Source organism: Tupaia chinensis, unplaced genomic scaffold (assembly GCF_000334495.1).
Source record: "Tupaia chinensis unplaced genomic scaffold, TupChi_1.0 Scaffold000709_1, whole genome shotgun sequence".
NCBI lineage: Eukaryota > Metazoa > Chordata > Mammalia > Scandentia > Tupaiidae > Tupaia > Tupaia belangeri.
Window position 1 is genome coordinate 928,627 of NW_006160232.1, and position 19,799 is coordinate 948,425.

Here is a 19,799-nt window from a genome sequence, read left to right on the forward strand (position 1 = left end):
TTCTCATTTTCTCTCTCTCTGTCTCTCCAGTGAGTGCATGTGCCCTATAGCAGAAACCTCTCTCTCTAAAAAAAAAAAAAAAAAAAATTGAAATCCACACACAGTATTTGCATAATATGCATTTTCTCACAAACATTCTGAAGATGCCTCATATTCTGTGTCTACTCTTCTCCCCACTTCTCCTACCTAGGGGCTTCTCCCCATCAATAGTACCTACTCTCTCACTTAGCCGGCTGCCAGATCCAAGCATCTCCACTTGGGAGAGAAATGGCTTGTTCTTACCGCCTTCAGCCAGCTCCACCTGCAGAGTCTGGGCAAAGCCCAAGTCAGCAGGAGGAAACCCTGGGGCAGCATTGCTAAACTCAATCTTTGAGATGTCAAGAATCTCAAAAGTTCATTTTTCTACTTCCAGCAAGCTTTTACCCAGACCCTTACTGTGTGCATACGGCCTTTGGGCGAGCAAAGACAATGAGAAATGGCTCGTAGTCTGCACTCCCAATTAACTGCAGTCCGGTGCGCCAGGTAGTGTAGCAGAGCCCGGGTTCTAGTGGAGATAGGAAAGGCAACCCAGGAGGATTTCACAGCCTCCGGGTTGCACTGTATACCAGCTCTCTGGAGGAAGAGAAAACAGAACTCTTCATTTGTAGTGTTTACCAATTGCTGTGGTGTAAATACTCCACCGTGGGCAATTTCTAACTAAAAGCATGAAGTCATATCTACTCAATTGTCTCTGCTAGCCAGGGTGAGGGGAACTCAGCCAGTTCAGATACTGGAATCCACTGCCACTTTCATCATCCCTACCATCCAACCCACCAGCACTCTTTCAGCTTCTTCAGAAACACCATGTCCTTTCCCACAGAGGGCTTGCAGTTCCCTCAGCCAGGAAACCCCCACCTCTGACCTTCTTGCCTTTAACTCCCTGGCCTTCGAGTGTCAGCTTCAGTGTCACATTCACGTAGAGCCTTGCCTGCCTCCCTAACTGGGCCCTTAGGATGGTGTGCTTCTCCTTCTCAGCCCTTCCCTGTGTCTGATTTTAGCTGTTTGTGGGATTGTGTGATTAACTCGTATTTCTCCTCCTCTCATGGGAGCAGAGCTTGCCACTACACCAGTGGTGCCTTGCACACTGCCTGGTAGGGAGTAGGTGCACTCTAAATATGGTTGAATGTGAAAAGAATGAGAGGCCTTCTGAACTGGGACCTGAGGGATGAATAGGAGTTTAAAGGGAGTGGGAAGAGAGAGGAGAGGGGAACAGCATGGAAAAAAGCACAGAAGTCTGTGTCTGAAGAGTGTGTTCAGAACCACAGGCAGGTAGGTAAGGTGGCGTGGCTAGAGCTGAGGTGTGGCAGTGAACAGAACCTGCAGATGAAGCTAAGAAGGTGGGCAGGGTCAGGGGGGAGGGACCTCATATTCCAGGACAAGGTGAGAGTAATGGTATCATTCTCTCTTTTTTTTTTTAAGAGGTTTTTGCTATAGGAAAACCTATAGCAAAAACCTTTTGTGTGCGCTCGCCAGACAGACAGAGACAGAAAGCGAGAAACCACCCCCCAGGGAGGATGGCCATGCCGCAATCCCTTCTCTTCCATCGGGATCTTGGGCACGCACACACACACGCCCGGCGTGAGTTTTAAGCCACCGGGTCCGGGACACGAACCGTGGTAGACTACATGGGAGTCCAGCGACATAGCCATTATGCTAACTGCTGGTCCCCATGGTATCATTCTCACAGCCCCATTTCCCAGCCAAGAAAACCAAAGCTAGAGAGGTAAGAAATAGCGGTGGGGCCAGCAGGTGGCACAGTGGTTCAGATACTGGAATCCACGTGGCTGACCATGGTTAGAGTAATAGACTCAGCCTCTTGAAACTCATGCCAGTTGCGTGTGCACATGTACCTAAAATCTCAAGAGGAGAATGGAGGAGAAGGGATTGTGATGTGACCATCCCCTCCTTGGGGGTGATTTCTCCCCTCCTCTCTCTGTCTCTCTGTCTCTTCAGCAAGGGCATGCACCCTCTAAGAAAGAAAGAAAAGAAATAGTGACTTTGGGAGAAATCAAAGCCCAGCCATGGTGTGGTTCAGCTCTTCCCTTTTCAGATGAGGAGGTGAGGGTCTTCTGACACCACGTGGCTATGGAAACTCTCCTCAGCTTCCCCTTGTATTCCAGCTAATGACTCTGGGTATCAACACGCATCTAGCAAATGCAGAAGGGCCCCTCAGCTGGAGAACCAAAATAAATTAGCCAGGCAACAAAAAGAACAGTCTGGAACACTGGTGAAGTGTGTGAGCTCTCTATGCCTGGGCTCCAATCTCAACTTCACCCACTACTGGTCTTGTGGCCATAGACAAATTGTTGATCTCTTTGATACTGATTCCTCAGTTGTAAAATGGGAATAGCAAAAGGCATTTCATTTCTATGGGTAGTTGGAAGGACTTAATGCATGAATAAGGGTAAAGCTCTAAGCATAGTGCTCGGCATGGAGTAAATATGCTGTTATTAGTGTAACATTATTATCTCCAAGTATAATGGTTAAGGTAAATGTAGAGGGCTGGCAGGTGGTATGGTGGTTAGGGGTGCTGGACTCCCACGTGGCCAACCATGGTTTGAGTCCTGGACCTGGCAGTTTGCTTTCTCACTTTCTTTCTCTCTCTGTCTGATCAAATTAAAAATAAATAAATAAATACAGTTAAATAAAATAATTCTTAAAAAAGGTAAATGTAGACACGATTGTTTCATGTTTTTCTAGTCCTAGAATCAGAAATAAAAGTAGGGACATATTTTAAGCACTTACTGTGGAAGAATACTCTCAACTCCTCTCCCTCACAGCGCTTTTCTCCACCCATTTTTCAGCGGAGATAGAAAGCTCAGAGAGGTTGGGTGACTTTGCCCAGGGTCAAGAAACTAATGACCACCAGATCATCACACCCAGATCTTTTAGGACCTTCTCGAAAGGGTTCATTCCTAGAAATGTAGTAGAGTGGGAATTTGCACCTCCCCATCAGACTCTGAGTAACTCCCCAAGTTTAACCCATTCTTTGTTCTTTAGGAAATAACTTCTCTCCCCTGAGCCTCAGTCTCCTCAGCTATAAAATAATGGGAGTTTGTAACAGTCAGGGTTAGCATGGCTAGTTGCTGAAACAAGCTACTCCCCTCACCCCCTAGCAATCTCAGCGGCTTAGCACAAAGGTTTATTTCTTGCTTACAGCGCAGCACACTGTGGGTTGATAGGGGTGGGGAGCTCCATGCAGTCATTCAGGGATCTGGACTCCTGTCGTCTGGACTCCCTTTGGCCTCAGAGTTCATTCCTGGCTCCTGAGCAGTGGCTACCAGGGGAGGAAGGAGAGGATGAAGAGGTACACTGCTTTAAGCCCCTGCTGCTCGAGGTAACAAGCCTCGCTTCCATTCATGTTTTGTTGGCAAAAACTAGTCATGGGGCCAGCAAGATGCAAGGGGTTGGAAAGTGTGATCCACCTGTGGGCCAAGGAAAAGAGAGCCCAGGCCCTGGTGACAAACAGCATCTGTGCCAGGTGAGCTGGACTGTGTGATCCCCCCTGGCCACTGGAGCGCCCAGGTCAGGACTCCTGGGTCCTCCCCCATGTGCAGCCTGGGCCCTCCCTTCCTGAGGCTCTGTTTCTCCTCCTTCCCACCCAGGAAGAGCACCCATCCCTGCCAAGCCTCCTGCGAGGGTGGGTGGGTGGTGAGATAATGATCTTACCGAGCTTATTGCCTCTTGGAAGGCAGGTGCTGGAGAAAGACCAAGTCCGCTTTGATTTTTCTCCCTGTTCCCTTCACATTCCTTCTCGGGATAAATTTAGCCAGCACTTGCTTTGAACGGCAATGCCCAGGATGCTGACGTTTTGTCCTCCGAGTGGATGTCAGACCATTTTTCATGGTTACGGAACTGGCCCAGCCTCTGTCGTGCCCTAGACATCCATGACCCATACTCTCAACCCTGCCCGAGATCCATGGGCATCAGATGCCTCGTCTCTGAGAAAAGGGCCTTGACGTCTATGACGTGGGACATACACAGAATCCAGAAAGGCTTGGTGATCTTGCACAAGGGCTGCCCACATCCCTCACAGCTGTGTAGAGCTTAGAGACGGAGTGTTAGGGGTGATGAGCACAGACCTGGGTCATCAGTGTAGATCAGGCAGGCCACCTTCTCGTCTGTCTCCATACCCTCAGTGAGTCCTTGAGATGAACTGAGATGCTTCTACGAAGGGGTTTGCATATAGTGCTGGTGCTCTCTGTCTGGTGGGTGCAGAGACAATGACGATCCGTTCTTACTCTCAGGCCAACTTGAAAGCCACAGGGTGGACTTCCCGGAGCCTCTGCCCGTTCCAAGTAACTTCCTTTTCAGACTTGAGACTCTCCTGAGAGGTCTCCTTGGAGAATCGTGACCTTGGTCCTCACCATCTTTACAGGACTGTTGTCCCGTTGGGTGTCTCTCCTGTTGTCCTCCAGCGGCCGCAGCTCAAATTCATTCTACTTCGCCTTGGTCTGTCACTCTCATTTTGAAGATGGCTCAGCCCCTTCTCCCCTGGCCTGACCTCTGAGACTTCCCTTCTTAGGGCTAAGTGGCAGCCCTTCTTTTCAGCCTCCTTCCTGGGCCCACTCACTTTTACCCTGGGTCTTAGTCCCTTGCAAAGATCCGCTTGCCTCCTCTCCTCTCCCTTCAGCTGCAGATCCCGGGGGAAACACCTTCGTGATCTGGTTCCCTTGGAACCGTTTTCCTCACCAAATGGTTTTCAGCCTTACTCCGGCGACTGGCTTTCACCCAGGAACAGGCTCTGGCCACGCCCCGCACAGGCAGACCGCAAGCATGCTGCCTGTACTCCTGCCCTCGTTCCTGACCCGGGTCAAGCTCTCTCTAGGCCTTAGCTCCTCTGTAAAGTATGTGTGTGGCGGAGGTGGGGTTCACGGTAGGAGTCCTGGGAGGAAAAAGAGGGGCTGAGTGAAGAGACTCTTCCCAGAGGTGCATGTGGGCTAAAGGGAACCCAGGGCTGCCAACGCGAAGAAGCTGCTACCACCAGGTCATGGGGCAAGGGACAAAGCAGTTCCCAGCACCTGGAGAAAGTTGAGGCTGAGGCTGCAGGACAGGGCACCCTCCCGGCTCTTGGTTTGGGGTGGGGGAACTGAGCCACGTGCTGTCCAGGGCTCAGCAGACTAAACGCCCTGGTCTTTCTTTGCTCCTGCCCTCTGATCTCCTGTCAGTACTTCCCATTGACTGAACCCACCTGGAAACAGAGGGCAGGCAGCTTGGTGGGAGCAGCGTCTGCAGGCTCCAGGGCTCAGAGCTGGGCAGAGAGGGGGCAGAAAGTAGGTGAGAGGGTTAGAGGACAGACTAACGCAGGGATCGAGACAGTGGCTGCTGGAAGAGTTGGTTTCAGCCAGTGTTTACTCAGTGTCAGCCACAGACCTGCCAGGGAGCATAAGTGCCCCCATTTTTATAGACATGGAAATGGACACCCTGAGGGTTAGGTGACCTAAAAGGCCACACTCCTAGGAAAGGTGGAGCCAGGATTTAGACTTGCTTTGGCCTGACTCGCAAGTCCCCGGCTGCCATCAGAGAAGACAGCGGCTGAGGTTTGACGGTTATGGTGACCCTTCCCCATGGCAGATCATCTTCCTCCAGTGTCTGGAACCACTCCCTTACTAATGCACCGAGAGCTGCGCACAGCCTTCTCCCGGCTGAACAGCTTCAAATGCAAATCTCCTCAGAGGGTATCACATGGCGCCCGGACTGGACCGCTTTCAGAGAACGAATTTCTCAGACCCCTGCCAGGAGAGGTCTGGGAATCTACTGGGACCAGAAAGGCAGAAAGGGAGGCAGCAGGCACCAATCAGAGCAAGGTTGACCCCACACCCCACACAGTCACGGAGTTTGCTGGGCCCTTTCGCTCTCATCGTCTCTTCAACTCTCACCCCTTTCCAAGGAGACCAGCACCGGGAACCCACTTCACAGCTGCGGGCCGTAGCCCACAGCGGTCCGCTTTGCTCATTAGAGGTCTGCTGTGACAGGCAGAGCCACACAGGAGAATGCACCCTGACTTGAGAAGCCAAAGGATGCAGCCCGACACAGCAGGCGAATCCCTCCCCCACCAGGGGCCTCCGTAAATGGGAGCGTGGACACCCACCTCTGTGTGTGGAACACCCCCCACTGTTCGTGGTGAGAATTAAATGAGCTTGTTCCAGCCCAGCTCCTGGCATCCACAGCCCAGGCAGGGACGGTAGAGAGGACTAAGTCTTGGGCTTGGGCAGATGCAGCTTGCAGTCTTACCTGTGGGGTAACCCTGGACAAGTCACTTAACCCCTGGTAGCCTCATTTGTAAAATAGAGCCAGAGTCAGTTCCCTATTCCTTAGGTTTGTTGCAAGGGTGAGATGAGATGAAGATCCTGAAAGCACTTTTTTTTTGCTATAGGGCACGTGCGCTCTTCAGAAAGATTGAGAAATCACCCCTCAGGGGGGATGGCCAGGCCACAATCCTTTCTCCTCCATTCTCCTCCTGGGATCTTGGGCACACACACACACACGCCCAGTGTGAGTTTAAGCTGCTGGGTCTGGGACTCGAACCACGGTCGACTACGTGGGAGTCCAGTGACATAGCCATTACGCTAACTGCTGGTCCCCTGAAAGCACTTTCTAAACAGCTCTATAAATGCAAATATACTTCTTCAGTAATAACACAGCCAGCATCAGTGACTTAAGTATCTGTCCTGTGTTTCTGAATCCCTGAGGGCTATGGTTTCCCCCCATTCTTATGGCAACCCTATGAAGCAGGGCTTTTGTGTTTTCCCGCTCATGAATGAGGAAGTTGTGTCTCAGAGAGGTTAATTAACTGGTCCAGGGTTGCACAGCACCAAGCAGCAGAGACAGGCAGGCTGAGAAGCCTATAGGGAGGGGACCACCCACAAGGAGCTGGACCCCGGGAGACACGTAGAGTCTGGCAGGGCTCAAGCTTTCGTACAACTCTGAACCACTGAAGGAGATTACCTAAAAGGCGGCATTGTGGACCCACCCACAAAGGTGCTGATTCTGTGGGTTTGGGGTTGGGACCCAGGAATCGGCATTTTTACTACTTTCAAGATGGTGCCCGCGCAGGAAGTCAGCCTCAGCGCAGGGAGGACGGTGGCCGGTGTCTCACCAACCTAGCAGTGAGGGTTGCTTGGTAAGTGCAGGTCGCAGGGGCCCGAGAGGGGCCCTGCAGGTTCAGGCAGGAGAGGCAAGAGCCCACCGTGGACCCGTCTTCGCCTCTGGCCTCCAGGTTCGCCAAGTACTACAAAATGGAGAATGGCAGCGAGTACCGCACCCTCCTGAAGGCTTTCGGCATCCGCTTCGACGTGCTGGTGTACGGCAATGTGAGTCCTTGGGCTGGGGAGTCCGGGTGGGCGGGGAGGCAGCCCAGACCTGCTCTGGGCCCTGAAGAGGCTCCTCTGGAGGGCAGCGGGGAGGCTGGCAGCTGACCAGCTTTGAGACCCTCTGCTGGTCCTAAGTCCCGTCTCCATACTGTACCGCAAAGGGAGGGGACCTGCTGATTCAGAACCCACCTGGCTCCACTGTCTCTCTGGTTGGGAGTCCAAGTGCAACCTCAGGGCTCCCCCTCCCTGCTGGGTGCTCTGCCCATTCGCCTTGGTCTTCATGTACGCAGGCTGGCAAGTTCAACATCATCCCCACCATCATCAGCTCTGTGGCAGCCTTTACTTCCGTGGGAGTGGTGAGTTCAGCCCCTGTGGGCTCTGACAGGCCAGTCAGGGTGGGACCCAGTCCAGCCGGCATGGTGGGAGGGGAGTACCCAAGGCAAGCCCTGCTTCTGCCTGGGAAGTGAGGCCCTCTCTCTCGCTGGGTGTTTCTCCTTCCCCAGCTCCCTGCTGAGTCTGCCCTGGGTTGAACACCTCCAACCATGGAGAGCTCATTACCTCCCACAGCAGCCTGCCCATTATCCAGAGACCCCCAACTGTTGCAAAGTTCCTGTTTCTTCTCATACCGGGCACATATGCGTGCATGCCCAAAATCCCAACAGGAGAATGGACGAGAAGGGATTGCGGCATGGCCATTCCTCCTTGGGAAGTGATTTCTCACTTTCTGTCTCTCTAGCTCTCTGGCAAGTATATGCACGGTATAGCAAAAATCTCTCTCTCAAAAAAAAAAAAAAAAGTTCCTGTTTTCTTACAACGGGAGTGGGACAGACTCCAGGGAGTCCACAGTCGTAAGATGGAACATAGCTCACCTGGTGGGACAAGGACACGGCCTGCTCCCAGGCCCTTCTGCCCCTAGTCTCTGCTTCTGCCACCGCATCATCTCTCTACATAGTTGTCATCCAGAGTTGCCCCAGGAGGCTGGGAAGGTGGGCCCTGAAGACATCCTGCAAAATCCCTGTGCATTTTTCTTTTTTTAGAATTATTTTATTTAACTTTATTTATTTATTTTAATTTGACCAGAGAGGGACAGAGTGAGAGAAAGAGAGAGGAAGTGAGAAAGCAAGCCGCCAGGTCCAGGACTCGAACCATGGTTGGCCATGTGGGAGTCCAGCATCCTTAACCACCATGCCAACCCCAAGCATTTTTCTAAGAAGAACATCAGTCAGGCCTCTCTGGAGGACTCGCTGCCACCCAGGCCTGCTGTCTACCCACTGTCTGGGCAGCTCAGGCCACCAGCCCAGCACTGCCTGCTGTCCAGTCCCCTCCCAGCCCAGACCAGCCCCACTAGCCCGCCTGCCTCTCCTGCCTCTCCTGCCTCTCCTCCGCAGGGCACTGTTCTCTGTGACATCATCCTGCTCAACTTCCTCAAGGGGGCCGAGCAGTACAAAGCCAAGAAGTTTGAGGAGGTGAGTGTGCTAAGGGTCACAGAAGACAGAGGGGCCAGAGCAGGTAGGCGTGGACACCAGGGGATGCTCAGTGGCTCATCTTCCAGGATCTTCTGAAGGGGGGGTTTTGGCCTCTGTGAATATCTGGGTCCAGACAAGAGAGAGTGGGCTTTGTGGAGAATCTCAGGGTTCTGTGAGTCATCCCTGGCAAAAATCACCAGCCTCTCATGGTCCCCTTCCCTTCCTGGGGCAGGACAGAGCCTGCTGCAGGGTGGCTCAGTCTCTGCTCACCCTTGGAGGACAGGACTGGGGCCACATAAACTGGCCCTCGCTCCCTAGTGAACAGTCCCTGGGCCCTTGCTGGTGCGGCAGGCAGAAGGATCGAATCAGAGACCCTGCCCACAGTTGGAAACGACAATGCCAACCCTTCTGTCTGCAGGTGAATGAGACGACGCTGAAGGTCACAGCCCTGGCTGACCCAGTGTACCCCAGCGACCAGACCCCAGAGGAGAAGCAGTCTACAGACTCGGGGGCCTACTCCATAGGCCACTAGGCACCCCCGGGTCCCACACTCACCCGAGGGCCCCAGGCCTCCTAATGAGGCCCACTTGGGCAGTGGTGGGGAGGAGAGGGGTTCTCATCCCTGCAGCTCACCCCATGAGGCCACAGCAACCCCCCAGGTGTCAGGCCTCCTTTGCTCTGGCAGACAGGTAGCACTCCCTGCTAAGAGCTCAGTCACACCTCACCCCTACCGCACCCCATCTGTTTCCCACAAGTCCCAGGGTTGCAGCCCTTGAGTTCGCCCCTTCCAAGCATAGCGAGAACCGCGGTAATGACACGTGGCCACTGGGGCCTACCCCGTGCTAGGTACTTGCACACACATTATCTCATTCAATACTTAGAATAACCCTACCAATTATGAATAGATAGTAGTTTCCCTGATTTAAAGGTAATCTGAGGCTCAGAAAGGCTGAGTCATTTGCCCAAGGCCACACAGCCAGGAGATTAGTCCGGGTCTGACCAGTGCCGTCACCCAAATCCCAAGAGAGAACATGCTGAGTGCCTCCTTCCAGTTGCCAAGCTGCCTCCCTACCCCTGAGGGGCCACAGCGACCACCTAGGTGTCAGGCCACACTTAGCTTAATGAAGAGTAGTAGGCCCCACGCTTTCCCCAAGCTCTGGCCCCATTTGGGGAGGCCAGTTAGACAGCACGCAGTCTTATCTCCGACTCTGTGGGTCCCGGATTCAGAAGGCATGACGGGGCACATGAATGTCGGTGAATATATTCCTACCTCACCCAGAGCTCTGTCTCCAGATCAGAGGTGGGTTCATTCCTGTTCTCCCTCTGGGCCCCTCACTCTGGCAGCCACTTACGCCACCCCCAGGTGGTAGGTAACTCCGAGACCTGGGGTCCTGTCTTTGCAGGTGAGGTCCAAGGGCTGAAAGGTTCCAGGGAGCCCCAGGGCCCTGTGAGCTGCAGGGCCACTCCCCACGGGGCCTTACTCAGCTGCTCAGTCCTCTAAGGTTAAGCTGAAGGAAAGCATCTTCCCAGCCCCCTGGCTTACAAATGAGCAAACTGAGACCCGAGAAGGAAATGCCTTGCCCATTGCCACATAGTGGCCCAAGGAGAGCCCAAGTGTCCTGCCACTCAAGGAAGGAGACAAGAACAGGCGTTGGAAGTGCTGCCAATAATGTCAGGTCTCCCCTGCTGCCTCCAGCCTAGATGCCCCCTGTCCCTTCTCTGGTCCCTTACAGTGAGAGGCCCAGAAATCTCACCAGGGCAGAGCCCAGAAGCAGACCCAGGTTTTGTGAAACCTGAGGTATATACAATTTGGGGATATCTTAAAAAAACAAATACAAAATTAGGTGTTAAAAGAGGCCCATATAAATGCGTGTCCCTGAAGTATACCGTTTCCTTAGCTTCATGGTAAATCTGCCCTGGAAGAGCAGGAGTGTGGGACCGAGTGTGAGGTCCCAGCAGAAACCAGCTCAGAGCTCAGCTGTGGATGGAAGGTCAGAGAAGTGGGCCGGGGCGACGCTGGGAGGTTGAGAGGCTCAGTGCGTACTTGCAAAGGCCCAACCCTAATGATCCCCCACCCTGTGGGGAGAAGGGGTAAACTCCTCCGTGCAAGGCCCACCGCCCTTCTCTCACTCTGCCCTCACCGACAGCCCTGTGCTTGGGATGGTGGGGTCACATCTCCCCAGGACCATCCGCGAGAATTGGGCAGCACGCAGAGAGCTCACCACACTCCATCACTCTGGCAGAGCTACCCATGACAGTGCCACATTCCAGCCAGGAGGCCTCAGGGAGCCCTGGCGAATCCACCCTCAGGAAGCTGGAGTGTTCCCGAAGGAGAGGGAGGCAGCTGTGTCCCAGAGGCCCCTCCCTTCCCTCCAGGCTGTGGTGGTCCTTCTGCAGCTGTCTCGCCCCCACCCCACCCCAAGCCTGACTGTGTGTTCTTCCCTGACTTGTCCTCCCCTTATCTGGAGTAAGTTACTGCTTCTGTGCACTAGATGTAGGGTCAATATCAGTATTTACGACAGCTACTTGTCTTTGTCGCATCATGGTTTACTGAGCACGCTCCAATGTAATTGCATGGACCCTCACACCAACCCTGGTGGGGTTCCTATCGTTTTTTTTTAATTATTATTTTATTTTATTTATTATTCTTATTATTTTAACTTGACCAGCGAGAGACAGAGAGGGAGAGGGAAAGTGACAATGCAAGCTGCCAGGTCTGGGACTCAAACCGTGGTTGGCCATGTGGGAGTCCAGCTCCTTAACCACCACGCCACCTACCGGCCCCCCTTTAGTTTGTTATTAATCCCATTTGGTAGGAAAAAAAATCATTTATGATACATGGAAACCAGAACTGGAAACCATGCTCATCACTAACACTACGTTGCTGCTTCCTTTACTCGGCGTAAACACTAAACTTTATTGATTGCTCGCCCTTAGCAAACATGGGCTGAATGTGGGACAGGAATGTCTGATTCAACCTTTGTTTTACAGAAAATGGAACTGAAATTTACAAAAGTTAAGGAAGTAAAATGGGGTAATAGGGACTTGAACCCAGAACTTTTGGACTCTGGAATCTGGGATCCTGACTTTTGTGCCCTATCTGGGAAAAATCAGGAAATTCATTGGCACCTTCTTTGATGTATCAGTTGGTTAGGCTAAACTAGGTTTGCTGCAGTAACAAGTAAAATCTCACATTTTAATACATAAAGTAGGGTCAGACAGCCTCTTCCATTTGGTAGCTATGCCTTTGGAGTCACGTGGACTCCCAGTGGGACACTGTGGAAGGTTCAATAACTGGGACTTCGTAGGGGAGAATTTAAAAACAGGCCCCGGGAGGGAAACAGCAGGTTGCATGATGGTCAAGACACTGGACTCCCCCATGGCCGACTGTGGTTTGAGTTCCAAACCTGCAGCTTGCTTTCTCACTTTCTCTCTCTGGTGAGTGCACATGCCCTGAACCAAATTAATAAATAATAATAATGATAAAATTAAATTAAATACTTCTTCCAAAAAAAAAGTCAGGCCTGGAAATGGCTGAGTTCACTTCCAATCACATTCCATTGGCCAGATCCAATAGGCTTCAGAGCCCAACTTTACTGCAAGGAATGCTGGGAAATACAGTCTTCTTCCGACTTCAGGAAGTGAAAATGGTGCACACACGCTGTCTCCCACTCGTTCTCTCTTCTTTAAGGGCTTATCTTCTTCCCCTCTACTGCACTCCCACCATACCCACTGATAATCCCACATGTCCTTCCCTTCTGTGTTTCTTCTAACAAAACCTTGTTCTCAGCAAGTTGCCAATCAGCTTCCCAGGGGTTTAATGGGGACGTAACATTCTGGGGAGTTTTTTCTCTCAAGAATATTTGCTTTGGGGCTGGCTCAGATGGTTTGTTGATTAATGTTGCTCAAGAGAAGTTGGATCCCTCCTGGAGACTATGGTCCCTGGCCCAATCAGCCTGAAGCATGCTGGGTTTGTGCACGAGAGCCCAAGAGCAGATGGGCTGGGGGACTAGAAGAAGAAGGTCGTGGCCTGATCAGACCCTGTGGAGAGGGCTCACCTCTCACTCTCATGGGTTTGCATGTGCGCTGTATCATGACTTAAAAAAAGGGAATATCTGCTTTTAAATCAAAGGTTATTAAAAACTAGAAGGCCTTAAACAGCCAAAGGAATGAATGTATAAAGGGGTTGAAGTCAAGGCCCAATAACAGATAGAGCTGGAGATCTGAGGACCATTTTATGTACCCCGGTCTGCCTCAAAAAGGCTTCCATCTGGGACCAGCAGTTAGCATAATGGCTATGTCTCTGGACTCCCATGTAGTCGACGGTGGTTCGAGTCCTGGACCTGGTGGCTTAAACTCACACCAGGCGCATGTGCGTGCGTGCCCAAGATCCCGAGAGGAGAATGGAGGAGAAGGGATTGTGGCGTGGCAATCCTCCCTGGGGGGTGATTTCTCGCTTTCTATCTCTCTGTCTCTCTTGCGAGCACACGTGCACTATAGCAAAGAAACCTCTCCCCTCCCCCCAAAAAAAAGGCTTCTGTCTGGAGGGGTCTTCATCCCCTCCTTTCCCCTCCCTACCTCTGCCCCTGGTTTTGGCTACTAGATGGTAGGCTATTGGCTTGAGTCCATTCCCATCAGGGAGGTAAGTGGAGGCTGATAAAAGGGTTTGGCCTTCAGCTGAAATACCAGTCCCGGAGCTCCCTAGGCCCAGCTGGCCTCCCCACCTACCCTTCCCACGCACCAGTCAGAGCCCGTTCTTTCAGAAGCAGAGCGTTAAGAATTGGCTTATTAGAGCCAACAGATGACCTAGGTTATGTCGCTGCTCTCCCACATGGCCAACAGGTTGAAGTCCCAAACCTGGTGGCTTGAAACTCATGCCAGGCGCCTGTGCATATATGCCCAAGACCCTGGGAGGAAGATGGAGAAGAAGGGATTGTGGCATGGCCATCCCCCTGGGGATGTGATTTCTCACTTTCTCTCTTACCGTATCTGTCTCCTTCTCTGTCTCCAGTGAGCATATGCGCCCTAAGGCAAAAACCTCTTTAAAAAATAAATAATTGGCTTATTGCAGTGTGGGGGCCCTACTCACATTGGGGCAAAGTTAAGGGCAGCAACAGTATTGCCCCTGCATGTCCCCAAGTCCTGGGAAAGTGTGAGGGAGAGCAGTGAGGCCTGGGCTGTGAAGTGGAAAGGGAGGAACCCCACTGCGGCCAGGCACTGACTGGCTCCAAGACCCCCCGGAGGGGCAGCCACTGCCTCCTAAGAACGTGGCTCGTGCAGAGTTCGGAAGGGAGAGGGGACACAGAGCACAGCCACCCTCCTGGAAATGAACTGGAAAGCACACTGCAGAAGAGGCTGGGGGCTTCGGATGCTCCCAGAGGTGGTGGAATAATGGAAAACGCAGATCAAAAAAGTCCCAGGGACCAGCAAGTGGCGTGGTGGTTAAAGGCACATGGATGACCATGGTTCGAGTCCCAGACCTGGCAGCTTGCTTTCTCACTTTCCCTCTCTCTCTTTCTCTCTCACTCTGTCCGTCTCTGGTCAAATATAAATAAAGTTAGATAAGCAATTCTTTAAAATAAAAATGTCTCAAGATTGGGGCCGGTAGGTGGCCTGGTGGGCCCTGGTAATTAAGGGCGCTGGACTCCCCCCATGGCCGACCATGATTCGAATCCTGGACCTGCAGGCTTGCGTTCTCTTTCCTTCTCTCTCTCTGTCCCTCTCTGGTCAAATATAAAATAAATGAATAAATATATAAGAAGAAAAAAAATGTCTCAGGGCTGGAGAAGCCCGTGCTGCCCAGAGACATGACTGCCTCCTCCCCACATCCCCATGGTGTCCCAAGGTAGGATCTCAGTATTTCGTGCCATCTCTCGAATTGGCCCCAACGTCTCCATTTTCGGAAGCTGCCCCACCCCGCACAGCAGCACGTTCCCCGAGGCAGGGCCTCCGGAGGGCCGCCTAGTCCCAGCTCCGCCTCCAGGTGGCGCCGCAGCCAGGCCGCCCTGCCCTGCGGGCTTCCACTTTTCCGCAGCGCGAGGACTTCCAGGATTTTTCCAGTCTGGGGGAGTCCCCCGACATGAGCAACGAAGAAACAAGAGTCAGAAGTGCTATGGGAAGTCTGAATTTATGACCAGAGGAAGCTGGAGGACAGATCCCAGATCCGAGGGTGGGACAGGGCCAGCCAGAAGTGTGAGGGGCGCAGGTTCCAGGGCAGGGTTCTCGGCGCCCCTGGCTTAGAAGGAGCAGACGAAGGGCAGGCGCCTTCGGCACGGGGCTCGTCGCCAGTGGCCCCCTAGCGGTAGAGGACACAGCGATGTCAGCTGCCCATCGGGGTCTGGCCCGTGACCACCTCCCTCCCTCGCTGGGAACCTCATATGTCCCCGTCGCCATTACCTACCCTCGGCCACACAAGGCCGTAGCCCTCGCACCTGGCATCTGTCCTGGGCCCCACATCTGTGCTGGAAGCTGGCGTCTTGTCTCCAGCATCCCTAATTCCCTCATCTTGCCTTCTACCTTAACCACCCTTTATAGTCACACCTGCTGCTCTCATTTGTCACATCAGTCACTGGAACTTGTCACCCTCCTCTCGGAGGAGGTAAAGGAGCCCTCACCAAGCCCCCCACCCACAGGGCACCCCCACACCCAGTTTCGCGTTGAGAACTCCCTGTATCTCAGCCCTCCTCACAGATGGGGCTTTGGTTCTCCAGTTAGGAGGAGGGTGTGAGATGGGAAGGCGTGTCCAGGCGGCTCTTTGGGACAGTATGTGAGAGTCCACTTCACCCTGGTGCCCAGTCCCCCTCACCTCTGGTACATAGGGCCACACAGTGTCCTCCCCCATTCCCAGGCTGCCCTGCGGCCCAGTATCCAAAATCCCAGCGGCTCCCATCAGTCCAGCGAAATCTCTTCCACCAAAGCTGGAGAAATGACAGACTGAATCAGAAGACAGAAAGCCAAGAGGACAAGCAGACCAGGGGCCCCAGAGAATACCCATGGCTGACCACTCTCACTGGCCAGAAGCCAGACACCCTGCAGACCCGCCCCTGATGGTTGGCAGGCAATGACCACAGAAGAGCAGTCATCTCTTTCAGCCATCACACAGAGCGGGCTTCTCAAACTTTCCTGTGCATGTTCATCTCCTGGAAGATCTTGTGAAAATGCAGATTCTGATTCAGGAGGTCAGGGGTGGGACCAGAGTCTGCATTTCTAACAAGTTCCCAGGTGGTGCTGATACTACTGGTCTAGAGACAGTACTCAAGTGCAGCTACTCACAATCCTGAGCCACCCTCCAAGAAGCCCCCCATTTTGGAGATGAAGAAACTGAGGCTCCAAGAATGTTAATCAGCTAGTAATGACTGAGCTTGCCTGGAATGCATCTCTTCACTCAGTGGTGGGCTGATAAATGTTTACAAACCAGCTCTGGAGGTGGGTGAGGAGATGGAACTTGTAGCAATTGCCAATATCCTTAGTGTAAATATTCCTAGTGGCTGATTTCAAGCTATAAGCATATAGTCACTGTATATGAGTTGGAGTTGGGCCAGCTAGTGGTGTGGTGGCTAAGGTAGCTGGTCCCACATGGCGGACTGCACAATCAGAGCCCCAGACTTGAAAAAAAAAAAAGTTGGGTGCATGAGCGTGCATGTCCAAAATCCCCAAAGGAGAAATGGAGAAGGGATTGCAGCATGGCCATCCCTCCCACCCCCAGGGAGTGCTTCTCCACCTTCCGTCTCTCTTTCTCTCTTTTTCTCTGTCTTTTTCTGTTGAGCACATGTGCCCTCTAGCCAATTAAAAATATAGAGATGAGTTGGCATTGGAAGAGATGTCACAATCAGTTCTCCTGAGCCAGTACATCATTGCCTGACACCCTATGGACACCTTAGCTGTCTAAGGACACCTTAAGACTCTCAGAAAGCATTTCCTCTACCTGGGAGTTGGCCCCTGACTTACGCAGCCCTTGAGGATGCCTCCGATCCAGATCTGGCCCTGGTTGACCCCTTTGGCCAAGGTCTGAACACGAGAGTTGAAACTGAAGTTGTGGATGGAGATGAGGTAGCCTCGGTAACATCTCCTGCAGATACGCTACAAAGAAGAAAAAGAAGGTACAGGATTTACTCTCATTTATCTTGCATTCTTGGGTTTCCAGGTGAGAGCCCCGTATCACTTTTTTTTTTTTTTTTGAGAGATTTTCACCGGAGGGCGCATGCACTCCCCAGACAGACAGAGAGAGACATAGAGACAGAAAGTGAGAAATCCCCCCCCAGGGGGGATGGTCACGCCGCAATCCCTTCTCCTCCATTCTCCTCTCGGGCTCTTGGGCACGCACGCACACGCGCCCGGCGTGAGTTTTAAGCCACCGGGTCCGGGACTCGAACCGCGGCCTACTACGTGGGAGTCCAGCGACATAGCCATTACGCTAACTGCTGGTTCCCAGCCCCGTATCGCTTTTCAGGTTCGATATAACGGACCTAATCACCTCCCTACATCTTATCATTAGTTTCTTTATTTTTAGAGATTTTTTGCTATAAAGTATGGGTGCTCACTGGAGAGACAGAGAGGCAGAAAGCGAGAAATCACCCTCCAGGGAAGGTGGCCATGCCTTATCTTTTGTTTCTTAATCAGTTGTTAAAACGTTCTTGCAAGGGACCAGCAAATGACATAGTGATTACATTGCTAGTTACCCACATAGTTGACCACAGTTCAAGTCCTGGACCTGGCGTTTTTACATTCACACCAGGTGCATGTGTGTGCGTGCCCAAAGTCCCAAGAGGAGAGTGGAGGAGAAAGAATTGTGGCATGGCCATCCTCCCTGGAGGGTGATTTCTCACTTTCTGTCTCTCTGTCTCTCTCTGTCTTTCTCTGTCTGTCTGGTGAGTGCATATGCCCTATGGCAAAAAGTTCTAAAAAGAAAAAAAAAATCTTGCAGAAAATAATAACAGCTGCAATTAATTGGTTGTTTACTCTGACCCAAGGATTACTCTAAATGCTTTCTGTGTGTGATTTTACGTCCTCCTCACCGCAATCCTGAAACGTTGGTGCCCTGTGTCTTCATTTCACAAAGAAAGATACTGAAGCTCTGAAATGTTAGATGACATGCACAGGTAACACAGCCAATGAAAGGCAGAGCTGGGGTTTAGCACAGGTACCTCTAGTAACAATGCCTTTGTGTAAATCAGTGGCTCTCAAAGTGCAGTCTCCAGACTGACAGTATCACCCTTGCCCCCAGGAATTTGTTTTAAATGGAAATGATCAGGCCCCATTCAGACCTTCTAAACCAGAAATTGTGAGGGCTGGGGTCCAGAAATCTGTTTTAACAATTTCTCCAGGAGATTCTGAGAATGAATTGAAAACCACCAGTCTGAATGAAAGGAAACAGAATGCCACGTCTACACTCTTCTCCCACCCAAGTCCTCTGCAGGAGCCTCCCTGCCCCTTACCTGAGCTCTTCTGAACCTCCTGGGGGTCCGCACCAGCAGATAGCGACAGGTCTTGCACCCAAGACTTCCCTGCAATTGGACTGTGTCCTCTTCCCTAGGGCACTGCACGTTCTCATCCAGGTCAGTTGGGTCCGACTCCTCCTCATCCTCAAAGGTGTCTTGATACCTAGAAGCCTCTTCACCTGCTGACTGAGTCGCCTTCTGGATCAGGGCCAGCTCTCCCTCTTGCTCCCCTGAACTTTCCAGATCCTGGCCCAGGTTTGTATTTGTCTCTGGGCTGTCCAGATGGAGGGCATCGCTCTCTGAGAAGAAGAGGTAACCAACCATCATGTGGGAGCTCTTTCCTTCCAGGACCACGGACAGCTCCAAGTACTTCACTCAAGGACCCAATCTGCCGCCTAGACTGGATCTCTTCAGTGCTATGTATGGAAAGATCTCTTGGGTCACACGCACAAATAGACAGGAATCTGATATCTGGCTGGTACTCTAGGTGTGTAGAAAGGGGTGATCGAAAGCACGCTGGGAAGCCTGGAGCAGTCACCACCCCTTTATCTTTTTTTTTTCTCTTTTAATTTTAGCTATATGGAGCAAGCTCTTGCTGGAGAGAGACAGAGAGAAAGAGAGAGAGAGAGAGACTACCCACCAGGAGGATGGCCATGCCATGACCCCTTCTTCATTCTCTCAGGATTTTGGCCACACACACAAGCAGATATGTTTTTCAAGCTGCCAGGTCTGGGAATTGAACTGCACGGTTGGCCACGTGAAATCCAGCCACCCTAATCATCATGCTACTAGCTGGTCTGGTCCTTCATTTTAATGGCTAGTTTTTCCTTACGAAGGATTCCTCACAGAAAGTTCTGGTCACAAGACACATCTTAGCGAGATGGGTTGGGTCAAGTGAAGAGGGCCTGTGATCCTAGCCCCACAAGAGAGGGGGAAAAAGAGTGTAGGAAAGAGGACAAGAGGGGAGGATGAATGAGAAGGGGAGGACTTACTCAGATGAAGAGCAGAAACTGTCACCAACAGAAGGGACCCGAGCAAGAGGCGTTTCATGCCTACTGCACCTTTCTCCTTGGGGGCGTCCTGGGGTGTCTAGCACAGCCCCTGGCACAGCGTAGGTGCAATGTTAGATGGGCCGATGGGTGAAAAAGCAAACTATATTACTTCCTCCACCAATGACAGGACCCTGAGCTGGAGAATCTGGAAAAGAAAGGAGGGAAGGACACTCGGGTACAGCAGTCCCTTTTTCCTAGATTTCCAACTGTACTCCCCAGGACAGCACTTAGCCCAATCCTCCCCCTGCAAGAATAGGTCTGCCCAAGCTCAAGGCTGATTTCACTCATGCTGGGGAGGGAGGAGGAGAAAGGGCATGGCTACCCTGGTCCCAAGGAAAGGCTCCCTGGGTGTTTGCCATATAGGGTCCTCCTTTGTCCTAGGTCCTGGACTTCTCCCTGTGCAGGCAGGGGAGTACTTACCTCCCAAGAGTCTGAGGGATCTACTCCCAGGGCCTCTGGTGCTGCACTCCTGAAGCAGTCCTTATACTGGGC

At 52.2% G+C, this 19,799-nt stretch overlaps 2 protein-coding genes across 2 annotated transcripts in view; one reads left to right on the top strand and one right to left on the bottom strand.

Moving 5' to 3' along the window:
• Positions 1 to 10,738, top strand: part of P2RX3 (purinergic receptor P2X 3) — a 36,303-nt gene extending 25,565 nt beyond the window's left edge. The window contains exons 9-12 of the mRNA XM_006160805.1: positions 7,259 to 7,352; positions 7,643 to 7,708; positions 8,741 to 8,818; positions 9,237 to 10,738. Coding sequence (XP_006160867.1) covers positions 7,259 to 7,352; positions 7,643 to 7,708; positions 8,741 to 8,818; positions 9,237 to 9,350 — 352 coding nt within the window. The 3' untranslated portion in view covers positions 9,351 to 10,738. The remainder of the gene's footprint in view (positions 1 to 7,258; positions 7,353 to 7,642; positions 7,709 to 8,740; positions 8,819 to 9,236) is intronic.
• A 4,200-nt stretch (positions 10,739 to 14,938) lies between these two features.
• PRG3 (proteoglycan 3, pro eosinophil major basic protein 2) lies at positions 14,939 to 19,799 on the bottom strand. Its single transcript, XM_027776730.1, has 6 exons — positions 19,728 to 19,799; positions 19,248 to 19,452; positions 18,253 to 18,554; positions 16,766 to 16,897; positions 15,624 to 15,735; positions 14,939 to 15,113 (listed from the first exon to the last, which is right to left on the bottom strand). The coding sequence occupies exons 2-6, from the start codon at positions 19,303 to 19,305 to the stop codon at positions 15,055 to 15,057; spliced, it is 663 nt and encodes a 220-aa protein (XP_027632531.1). The 5' UTR covers positions 19,306 to 19,452; positions 19,728 to 19,799; the 3' UTR covers positions 14,939 to 15,054.

Coding starts and splice junctions, on each gene's coding strand:
- PRG3 (XM_027776730.1), bottom strand. CDS start 19,305: ATGAAACGCCTCTTGCTCGGGTCCCTTCTGTTGGTGACAGTTTCTGCT. Junction 18,555..19,247: donor AGTTTCTGCTCTTCATCTGA/GTAAGTCCTCCC, acceptor TCTTCTTCTCAG/AGAGCGATGCCCTCCATCTG. Junction 15,736..16,765: donor GAGGCATCCTCAAGGGCTGC/GTAAGTCAGGGG, acceptor TCATTTCTCCAG/CTTTGGTGGAAGAGATTTCG.